This window comes from Tiliqua scincoides, chromosome 14 (assembly GCF_035046505.1).
Source record: "Tiliqua scincoides isolate rTilSci1 chromosome 14, rTilSci1.hap2, whole genome shotgun sequence".
NCBI lineage: Eukaryota > Metazoa > Chordata > Lepidosauria > Squamata > Scincidae > Tiliqua > Tiliqua scincoides.
In genome coordinates this window covers 10,053,718-10,065,361 of record NC_089834.1, presented here as the reverse complement: position 1 = coordinate 10,065,361, position 11,644 = coordinate 10,053,718, and the positions used below count along the sequence as shown (strand labels likewise).

At 46.5% G+C, this 11,644-nt stretch overlaps 1 gene segment (V, D, J or C); it reads left to right on the top strand.

The window, feature by feature from the left end:
- The first annotated feature begins 8,795 nt into the window (after window positions 1–8,795).
- Window positions 8,796–9,529, top strand: LOC136634459 (immunoglobulin lambda variable 4-60-like). The segment is given in 2 exon segments: window positions 8,796–8,841; window positions 9,201–9,529. Coding segments are annotated over 2 exon segments (375 nt in total).
- Window positions 9,530–11,644: the final 2,115 nt, after the last annotated feature.

Genomic DNA, 11,644 nt, shown 5'->3' with positions numbered 1-11,644 from the left:
TCCTATCTCTCATGGGCTTGGTGTTTAATCTTCCTCTTTTGGAGCCAAGGCTTTCAGAAACCACTTTTGGCGTAGAGGAAGGCCTGATGGAGGGACAGAAAATTAAAAGGTGTGTGTTCAGCACCATCACATACATACACATCAATTCTCATCTTGCTAATTCTTCTGCTATTACTTTTATTCTGACCCACCAACTAAGGGTCCAGTCCTATCCAATTTTCCAGCGCTGATGCAGCCTCAATGCAAATGGGAACAAATGTTCCCATACCTTAAGGTGGTCTCTGTGACTGCTGCCCCACCACAATATGCAGTGCATGCCCCATTGGCACAGCTGCACCGGCACTGGAAAATTGGATAGGAATGGGCCCTAAGCCTTTTGCAAAGGTAACAGGTAGATCGACCATTTATCACTGTGGGCAATGCTACGGACTTTTCCATCCTGGACACACCAAGGGACCTTCTCCCTTCTGTGGATCTCTGCCATGCAAATGTGATCTCTTCTCACTGGCCTGGCAGAGATGTTGCCTGTCCTTCAAGGAGGGCTGCTATTTTGCAGAAGGCCAATGGGTGTGAATCAATTTGCATGGCTGATGGTCTTTAGCTCCTACAGCCTTTAAGAAACAGGGAAGGAGCCAGATTAGACACATGGTGGACTCATCAGCGCCAATTCATTACTCAATTCAGCATGGCCCGAGTCCCGTTTCTCCTCATACTTTTCAGTTATTGCTCAGGTAATGGACTGAAGAACTTGCTCTACGTAAGCCTATATGTCAGTAACACAGCAATTAATATTTTGTATGTTTCATAGGAAGAGGTTTTGTGATGCTTGCAAGCAAAGTACACTTTTAAAAAATCATGGTTTTTTCTCTTCTTTTTTGGAAAGGTGTCAGTTCCCAGGCAACAGTGACTCAACCAGCCTCCCAGTCTGTGCCTCTGGGCCAAACCATTAAGCTCTCCTGTTCCCGAAGCAGTGATGGTAGCTGGAGCAGCTATTTCTACTGGAATCGACAGAGACCTGGACAAGCCCCTCGCTTTGTGCACTGTAATGGCTGCAGCAGCAGGGGAGAAGGCATTCCCGATCGATTCACTGCCTCTGCCTCTGGAAACTCAGGCTATTTGACCATTAACAATGTCCAGGCTGAAGATGAGGCTGATTATTACTGTGTCATTTGGTACAACACTGGTAGCGAGTTCCACAGTGGTACAGTCTAATGGGGAACTGAGACAAAAACCTTCAGTTGCCTTCTACTCAGTGAGAGAATCCTCGAAGACCTTAGTTTGAGTATGTACTTGAGGTGCAAGAATATTGAAGTTGGGTTGGCTGGATCCAGTCCAGGAAGCTGGATGTGCTGGGCACATGCATTTGACACTTTCCAAATCCAAATTCTGCTTCCCCTATAATTCATCAAATATTTTCTGAGTCGCTCTTTCTGCTATTTTATTTGGGGCATGTGTGATAGTCTTGGGAGTCTATGGCTATGTCAGAATGCCAGATGCAGGGGAAGGCACCAGGATGCGGGTTTCTTGTTGTCTTGTGTGCTCCCTAGGGCATTTGGTGGCCGCTGTGAGATACAGGAAGCTGGATTAGATGGGCCTTTGGCCTGATCCACCAGGGCTGTTCTTATGTTCTTAACTACAATTCCTAGAATGCCTTGCAGGTCTTCTTGTTATCTGGTGTGCTCCCTGGGGCATTTGGTGGGCGGCTGTGAGATACAGGAAGCTGGATTAGATGGGCCTTTGGCCTGATCCAGCAGGGCTGTTCTTATGTTCTTAACTACAATTCCTAGAATGCCTTGCAGGTCTTCTTGTTATCTGGTGTGCTCCCTGGGGCATTTGGTGGGCCGCTGTGAGATACAGGAAGCTGGACTAGATGGGCCTATGGCCTGATCCAGTGGGGCTGTTCTTATGTTCTTAACTACAATTCCCAAGATGCCTTGCAGGTCTCTTGTTGTCTGGTGTGCTCCCTGGGGCATTTGGTGGGCCTCTGTGAGATACAGGAAGCTGGACTAGATGGGCCTTGGGCCTGATCCAGCAGGGCTGTTCTTATGTTCTTGTGAGTTGCAGTAATATATACGGAGCTCTTCAACCTCTGTTGAAATTGGGGCAGCCATTGTGCTGTTCCCAAGATGCCTTCTTATGTTCTTGTGAGTTGCAGTAATATATACGGAGCTCTTCAACCTCTGTTGAAATTGGGGCAGCCATTGTGCTGTTCCCAAGATGCCTTGTTCAAGGGGAATAAAACAATCCCCTTACTCCATTCTGATAGCTGCACCCATCGAAGGTCACCATTAATGCCAAAAAAACAAACATATCTCAAAGGCAGAGCCCAGGATGCACACTACTGAGATGAGGCATGGAGGTGTCCTCCACAACCACACCCACACTCAAGACATCTCTCCCCCTCCCCCCCCAAAAAAAAATCTGTTTTCTGAAAACTCTCCCTACTCAAAAAGAGGAAAAACAGAAAATGTATAGAGGAAAACATAAGTATCAGATCAGAGCTATAATGAGTAGATGCTGTAGGGGGAGATGTTGGCCCATCATCCACACATTCAATAGAATCGAGATCAGGAAGAGCTCTTTAAACTGAGAAGTGGCTGTGGTGTGGAGTAGTGCAAGAAGCTGTTGAGGACAAGTGTTTTCAGTATCTGATCTTTTGCTCACACATGCAGACCAAACATGGCCATCCCTCAGCAATTGTGCAGCTTAACATTTATTTTTGTGCTTTCTGCTCTATTTGCCTTCTCTGTCAGGTTTATACTCCTGATTGTTTTGGGCTAGTACCCAAATGGAGAGTTGTTTCACAAGCTGTTTCTGCCTGTCCAACTGTTTCCAAACTCTTTTCAGTCTTGCTTCCTCTTTGGCCTGGTGGGGCTTCCTTGCTTTGCTGATGTATATTTTCCTTTAGCCTGGACCATCATGGAAGTTTGGTTAAAGCAAAACCTAACCTTGGCCAGAGGCATGGACGAGTGGGAGTCATGGATGGAAACTAGTCTTCTTGCCTCTAATGCAAATCACCCAGTGGAAATTCTGGCTGAAATCTAATCACATTTGTATGGCCCTTACACCATTTAGCTCCAAAAGAGCAGACAAGGGCCTCTTACCAATGCCTTGGTAGACCAAGCAGACCTTGAACCAATGCCTGGAAGTGTCTTAACCCAATCAATGTATATGCACTGCAGTGCCACTTCACTTTAGTTGTTGTGACCCACACCCAAAACTATATGGGGAGGACTTCTGTAATTTTGGCTGAATCTGATGACCTTGGAGACCATCTGGGACACTCAGCACCTCTGGAGTGAAGTGCGGCAAGAGAACATTCTTGCTTGGTCCTTTTGTTTCCTCAGACATAGATAATAAATTCCGTAGACCCATAAGAAACTCACATTTCAGTCCCACAATAGGGAACTGAGGCAAGAAAGGTGTTGAGGGACAGCCCTGTCACAAGAGGTCACAATTGGATTGCTCAGGATGGCTTGCAGAAGCAAAGACCCTCAACTTCAGGATATGCAAGTGTCATAAGAACATAAGAACAGCCCCACTGGATCAGGCCATAGGCCCATCTAGTCCAGCTTCCTGTATCTCACAGTGGCCCACCAAATGCTTCAGGGAGCACACCAGATAACAAGAGACGTGCATCCTGGTGCCCTCCCTTGCATCTGACATAACCCATTTCTAAAATCAGGAGGTTGCACATGCACATCATGGCTTGTAACTCATAATGGATTTTTCCTCCAGAAACTTGTCCAATCCCCTTTGAAAGGCATCTAGGCCAGACGCCATCACCACATCCTGTGGCAAGGAGTTGCACAGACCGACCACACGCTGAGTAAAGAAATATTTTCTTTTGTCTGTCCTAACCCTCCCAACACTCAATTTTAGCGGATGTCCCCTGGTTCTGGTGTTATGTGAGAGTTTAAAGAGCATCTCTCTATCCACTCTGTCCATCCCCTGCATAATTTTGTATGTCTCAATCATCTCAGGCGCCTCTTTTCTAGGCTGAAGAGGCCCAAACGCCGTAGCCTTTCCTCGTAAGGAAGGTTCCCCAGCCCCATAATCATCTTAGTCGCTCTCTTTTGCACCTTTTCCATTTCCACGATATCTTTTTTGAGATGCGGCGACCAGAACTGGACACAATACTCCAGGTGTGGCCTTACCATCGATTTGTACAACGGCATTATAATACTAGCTGTTTTGTTCTCAATACCTTTTCTAATCAGATCCAAGTCAGATCTAGTCTAGTCAGATCCTGGCCAAGCACACCAGCCTTGTCCACCTTCCCTCAGCCAACTCTGCAGGTTCAGTAGGGGTCCTGTATTGAGTCAGGTGGCCAGCTCTTCTCAGAGTCTGGCCTGAACCAGAGAAATGTGCGTTCCAGCTTGAACAAGATGGGTGCATGTTCTTGACCTGCAAAGGAAGACAGGAGGCTTTTCCCCCTTTGTATCCAGAAATTCTATGAAGGTCCTAGAGAATAGCTTAAAACCCAAGTTGATTCCCTGCTTTGCATCAATGTACAGCACACAGTGGGACAAAAAGTGGGCTTAAGCAACAATGCAGGGCTCTCCACAAGTCTCAGCCCAGATACCATGTGCAGCCCTACACAAGAGAAAATACACATATTTCAGCTCAGTGGTTCAAAAGGGATCCTTTCCAGAGCGAACCGAGCTCCATAATAACTGTGGATCTCAACATTCAGAGACAAGGAGCAAAGCCTTTGGTGGTTCCCCTCACAGGACCGGCCCATGACCTCCAGGCATCTTAGGCTGCATGCCAAGGGCTTCTACCCTTACCTGGTGATGTGCCAGCCTGTGCTCCTCCCACTCCCTGAATTGTAAAAGGAAGATGATAGAGTGAAAGAGGAAGTGCAGAGGAGAGGAAAGATAGTCTATCCCGCCACTCTTTTCTCTTCCTCACTGTTCTTCCCCTTGAAATTCAGAGAATGCAGCCAGGAGGACTGCAATGAATGGACAAAGAGAGTTGGAAGTCCCCCACTGCCTTTCCACCATGAGGCAATTGTCTCAGTTGGCCTCATGGATGGGCCAACCCCTCCGCACTATAACACCCCTCAAAGAGTTATACTACTATTGCCTCATTTTCATCCTGGAGAAAGCACGGGGTTATTCTCGCACTGTTGACTCAGATTGAAGCTATTCCTGAGCTTGCGAGATTTAGTGTTGGAAATTGCTTGAGACCTTATTAAAATCTCCAGGGTATCACCTATGCATTGATGCTGATTTCTGGGGACTGAGAGGCAAACCTGGAGGTTGTCCACGACCCCTCCTCCATGATAAACATCTTTATGCAAATATATTATGTGTTCATTGGCTTTGCTGGAGCAGCACATCCTCTTGGTGGACATGTAAGAAGTTCTAGCAGAGCCAATGAACGCAGGGCAGATTTGCCTACAGGGGTCTTTCTTCAACTCTGGGGGCTTTAAAACCACAACAAGGAAAAGAAGAAGGTTCCACACAGCCGAGCAGCTTCAGAAGGTCAGACTCTTTGCCTGATCTCACCATGGCCTGGGCTCTGTCTTTGCTTGCACTTCTCAGTTACTGTACAGGTAAGGTGTGGAGCCGGAATTTGAATGCATTTATGAACCAGGAAGCAACAGAGCCTATGGCTTTATGTTTCTATGGAGTTATGATGGTGGAGAGCACAGTCATTCTTTTTCCATTCCTTTTTGTGCAGGTGTCACTTCTCAGGGCACTTTGACTCAACCTGCCTCCATGTCTTTGTCTCTGGGACAAACAGCCAAACTCTCCTGCTCAAGAAGCAGTGGTGGTAGCTGGGGTAGCTACTTTCAGTGGTATCAACAGAAATCTGGACAAAGCCCCCGCCTTGTGATCTATGGCACTGACAGCAGGGAAGACGGGATCCCCGATCGATTTACTGGTTCTGCCTCTGGGAATGTTGCCTATTTAACCATCACCAACATCCAGCCTGAAGATGAGGCTGATTATTATTGTAGCAGTTGGTATAGAACAGGTAGCGCGTCCCACAGTGATACATTCTAATGGGGAACTGAGACAAAAACCTTCAGTCGCCTTCCCCCCAGTGTCAGGAAGTCAAGAATTCTTAGAGAGCTGAATTCAAACTCAGCTTGAGAATCACAGAGCAGGAATGGCTAGGAAGGTCTGTGGCTCTTCCCTGCCATCTCTGCCGGCTCAGTGGGGGCCTGCAGTGGACCTGCACAGGTCACCTTGCTCAATACAGTCATTGTGTGTCCATCGGAAAAAGGCAAGGTCACCAAAGAGTGTTTCATGCAGGACAAAGAGAGCAAAAGCTCCTGGCAGGAAGTACAATTGCTCTCCAGATATTGACACCCCATTTCCATATTCAGGTTTTCTGAGGAATAGTCCAATTTCCATTCCTGCCCCTTTGTGAAATGCAGAAGAATTCAACCAGCTGCATGTGGTTTGAGGGAGTCTGAATTATGGGGCAAAATCTCAGTGAGTGACTTGAGTAGCTGAAGGTGGATCTGTTGGCAGACACTTGGTAGGGATGCTGAGTGCATCTGGATAGGGGCCTTGCTTGCAGGACTCTGAAATGCAGGACTTGGTCTCTTGAATGTGCAACTTACAAGTTCTTGGGTATCAAACTGGGCTTCACCAAATCAGGACACGAAGCAAGAAACCGTTTGCAGGAAAGTCACACGCAATGACAGGTGTATGGCCTGCAGTGGACCTGCACAGGTCACCTTGCTCAATACAGTCATTGTGTGTCCATCGGAAAAAGGCAAGGTCACCAAAGAGTGTTTCATGCAGGACAAAGAGAGCAAAAGCTCCTGGCAGGAAGTACAATTGCATTCTAGATATTGACACCCCATTTCCATATTCAGGCATACTGAAGAATAGTCCAACATTGAGAAATGCAGAATAATTCAACCAGCTGCATTTGGTTTGAGTGGGTCTGAATTTTGTGGCAAAATCTCAGTGAGTGACTTGAGCGACTAAGGATGGATCTGTTGTTGGACCTTTGGCTGGGATGCATCTGGATAGGAACCTTGCTTCTTGACAGTGAAATGCAGGTCTTGGTCACTTGAATGTGAAACGTACAGGTTCTCAGGTATCAAACTGGGCATAGCCAAATCAGGACACAAAGCAGGAAGCCGTTTGCAGGAAAGTCACGTGCAATGACAGGTGTATGAAACTTTGCCTTACCAGACTATAGCCTGTTAAGGTTTAAGGGGGGCTTGTATAAAATTATAAGAGGATTGGTGTAGGTTCCCAGTCTTGTCCCAATCTGAGCAGGTTGCAAGAACAACACTTCAACTACAGCAGAGTACTTTCAGCAGTTGTATTGGTCAAGGGATATCACATATAGAGTAGTCATTTAACAGTCCAAGAGTCAGTTCCAGTATAACAAATCCAAATCAGTTCCAATAATACACAGTCAAAGGTTCAGTCCATAAGTCAGTAACATCACATACATACAGTATCCAGCCTCTCCAGTCACTGGCAGCAGTCTCACAGTTACTCCATCAACTCCCCTACTGCTGCACTTGAAGCTCCTCCTGACTATCTCCATATAGTCAGCTCAGCCAATCAGTATTTGGCTTGGTCACACCCAGGGTGTGCCTGTCCCAGGTGCTTGCTGATTCTGCTGAATCATTGCTCTGCACCTGCTCCCTGAACCAACATGTAAGCTGTGGTTCTGCATCACTCAGAACTCAAGCTGACATAGCCTTGGTAGCAAAAATGATTAACTCTGCCTTCCAGTCAGCTCTTAATGCTTATAATATTGCATTATGCATATTAAATTTCTGCCCACCGTTGCATATACACAACAAGAACCAAATGGGTACACCTGTGGGCCAGGCAAAATTGAGTTAAATATTGCAGGTGACACAACCTTTGAATCTGTGGAGGGAAGTGTTTTGCAACCTGCTGGTTTTTAAACTTATGGTTCTTACCACTCTATTATTCTTGTTTTGAGATTTTAAAGCCACCCTGGAACTCTTTTACAGGGAAGGATGTGATACAATTTTTTTCAGACAAGCAAAGTAAAGCCTGCTGCTCTGTCTCTCTCCTGTAGAGGGAGTTGTTAGTCCACCTTCCTCTACCTCTTCTTCAGCAATTTTCAATTTCATCACACCATCAGGTTTTTTATAATCAGCAAGGCACCCCATGCTGCCAGTGAGGGGTTCACATCCCCCATTGGCCCTACTAATAAATGACCTTCCCCCAAATTCCTGTGGCGCAACTGTGGACCACTCGCGGCACACCACTGTGCCATAGAACAGTGGTTGAAAATGGGTGCTCTGGTTGAATGAATATATCACAAGCAATGCTTGAGTGACAGCATCAAATGTACAATTTGATGTGACACAGGAAATAATCCTTTGCCTCTTCCTGCTCACTCATTGTACAAAATCAAACCTGACCAGTCTTGAGCACGCGTACCCCAGAAATCAGCCAAGACTTGTCTCTGTACTCCATTCCTCCTTACCAAGTTTGTACTTGTATAGCCAGGCAACTCTCATACCTCTCAAGGGCTTAGTGTTTGGTCTTTCCCTTTTGAACTATGAGTGATGCTACAGATACAACTTTGCCATCCTGGACACACCAAGGGACCTTCCCCACTCAACAAATCTCTGCCATGCAGATGTGATCTCTGCTGATTGGCCTGGCAGGGATGTCACCTGTCCTTCGAGGAGGACTGCTGTTTTACAGAAGGCCATTGGGTGTGAGTAAATGGCGGACGGTCTTTCAGTTGTAACTGCCTTTAAGAAAGAGAGAAGGAATCCACTTGACATGTGGTGGGTTCATCAGCATATATTCATTGTGTGACTCGACATGGCCCAAGTCCTCTTTCTCTTCACCCTTCTCAGTTACTGCTCAGGTAAAGGACAAGAGAGCGTACTCTCCATAAGCCTATATGTCCGCAACAACAATTAAGGGTGCAGTTCTAACCCCTTATATCAGTGCATTCCAGCACTGGCATAGCGGTGCCAATGGGACATGTGCTGCATCTGCAGTTGGGTGGCATTCAGGGAGGCCTCCTCAAAGTAAGGAGTTTGTGTGTTTGTTCCCTTACCTCAGAGCTGCATTGCCCTTATGTCAGTGCTGGAAAGCACTGACATAAGGGGTTAGGATTGCGCCCTAATATTCTGTTTGTTTCATAGGAAGTGATTTTGTGATGTTTGCTAGCAAAGTACACTAAAATGTCATGGTTGTTGCTTTCTTTTCTTTTTCGGGAAGGTGTTAGTTCTCAGGCAACGGTGACTCAACCTGCCTCCCAGTCCGTGCCTCTGGGCCAAACCATTAAGCTCTCCTGTTCCCAAAGGAGTGATGGTAGCTGGAGCAGCTATTTCTACTGGAATCGACAGAGACCTGGACAAGCCCCTCGCTTCGTGTACTGTAATGGCTGCAGCAGCAGGGGAGAAGGCATCTCAGATCGGTTTACTGCCTCGGCCTCTGGGAATATTGGCTATTTAACCATCACCAACGTCCAGGCTGAAGATGAGGCTGATTATTATTGTGTCATTTGGTACAACACTGGGAGCAAGTTCCACAGTGATGCAGTCTAATGAGGAACCGAGACAAAACCCTTCACTCTCTTCCTCCACTGTGTGGGATCTGAGAATCTTTATTCGTGCTTGAAGTGCTTGGAGTCAAAGACTTGCATTAGAGAAACCCAGTTCTAGGATATGGTCTTCATCCACCTTTCTGAAGCAGGTCTAGATGCAGTCACTGCCAGGGCCACTGAACACTGGGGAACCCCATCGACCCTCCCTTGGGTTCCATGATTGAAAAAAGGCAGGATATAAATCTGCAGAAAGGAAAATATTGGATAGAAATATCTCACTTTTTTTTGTTGCCCCTCCTAGTTTGATCTGATATGCTTTCAATTAAAGTCTTTTACTGTTTGGGTGCAAGAGGACAATTTGCAAGTGGGAGGTATTGATTAGACCCCCCCTTTTTTTTTCTACCAAGAGTTCACCCTACCAGGCTGGGCTTTTGTTTCCATGATTTCCATTCATGATCAGAAGCAAAACTGGCTGTGGGTGGGAAGGTCTGATGGTGAAAATCAGCAGGTGTGGGAAGGGTTAACAAGAACTCCTGCAACCCAGGGATTCTTCCTCAGTCAATTCCTCTGCTCTTTATTCCTATCAGTCAGCAGCCATTTCTTTTGCTAAGGTTTAGGGCAGTTCCTCCTTTAGTTCGTTGGACTAAGATGCAATGAATGTAGTTTTTCTACCCTAGATAAGTGACAGGATCTAACTCAGAAATCTCCTTCCTACAAGCTCCATCTCTGATCTTTGGCCTGGCTGCAAACTCAGATCATCCTAGGGGAGGAGCGCCATCTTGAGTACAACCAAGGAATGTCACCTGCTTTGCACCTACTTACATTTCCTGTGGTTTTCAAGCAAGACAGAAGAATGTCCCAGCAGAGATCCATTTTTGCCACGGGAACCTGTGCTCTATTTAACTTTCACCATGACCTGGTCCCTATATTTCCTCCCACTTCTCAGTTATTGTTTAGGTACATGAGCGTCTATGTGATGTGGGTAGTGCAGGGTACCTGTGACAAGGTCTGCATGTCAACATGACCTGCATGGTCTACATCAGTGATTTTCAACCTTTTTCGTCTAATGGCACACTGACAAGGTACCAAAATTGTCAAGGTGCACCATCAGTTTATTGACAGTAGACAACACACACCATGCTGTTGGTGGGGGGCTCACATACCCCAATGGACCTACTAATACATGACCCTCCCCCAAACTCCCATGGCACACCTGCAGGCCATTCGCGGCACACCAGTGTGCCACAGCATGGCTGGTCTACATGGTAGATTTCTATGAGTGATTATGTGATATTTGAGGGCACAGAAAATAAATAAAGGTCATATTTTCTGCGCTCTGTCTCTCTCTCTCCCTTTTTGCAAAGTTGTCCATTCACAGGAGACAATGACTCAACCGGACTCCAAGTCTGTTTCTCTGGGCCAAACTGTGAAACTCTCCTGCTCAAGAAGTGGTGGTGGGAGCTGGCATGACTATTTTTACTGATATCAACAGGGGTTAGCCCTGCACATGCCTGATCTTGTCTAATTTTGGAAGCTAAGCAGGGTCAGGCCTGGTTAGTACTTGGATGGGAGACTGCCTGGGAATACTGGGTGCTGTAGGTTTATACCATAGTCTTTCCAGACTGAAGGTTGCCAACCATCTCCCTATACTGAACACTATCTCCCGATCTTGTCTGATCTTGGAAGCTAAGCAGGGTCAGGCCTGGTTAGTACTTGGATGGGAGACTGCCTGGGAATACCGGGTGCTGTAGGCTTATACCATAGTCTTTCCAGACTGAAGGTTGCCAACCAACTAGCCAGGTTCCTAGTTTCATGCACAGTGAAGGTTGCAATAGGGAGAAGGAATCCCATCCCACTTGTCAGGGACCAGTGGCTTTTTAACCATCACCAATGTTCAGCCTGAAGACGAGGTAGATTATGGCTGTCTTGATTGCTACAGCACCCATAATGTGTTCCACAGTGGTGCAGTCTAATGGGGAAGTGAAACAGAAACCTTTGCTCTTCCTCCCAAGGGTGCAAGAACCCAAAAGGGACCTGAGAGAAAGACAGTGAAGAATAAACACAGGGTTTTGCTTGTTTTATACTGAATGGGAGGAAGAAGCCATAATAATAGCTT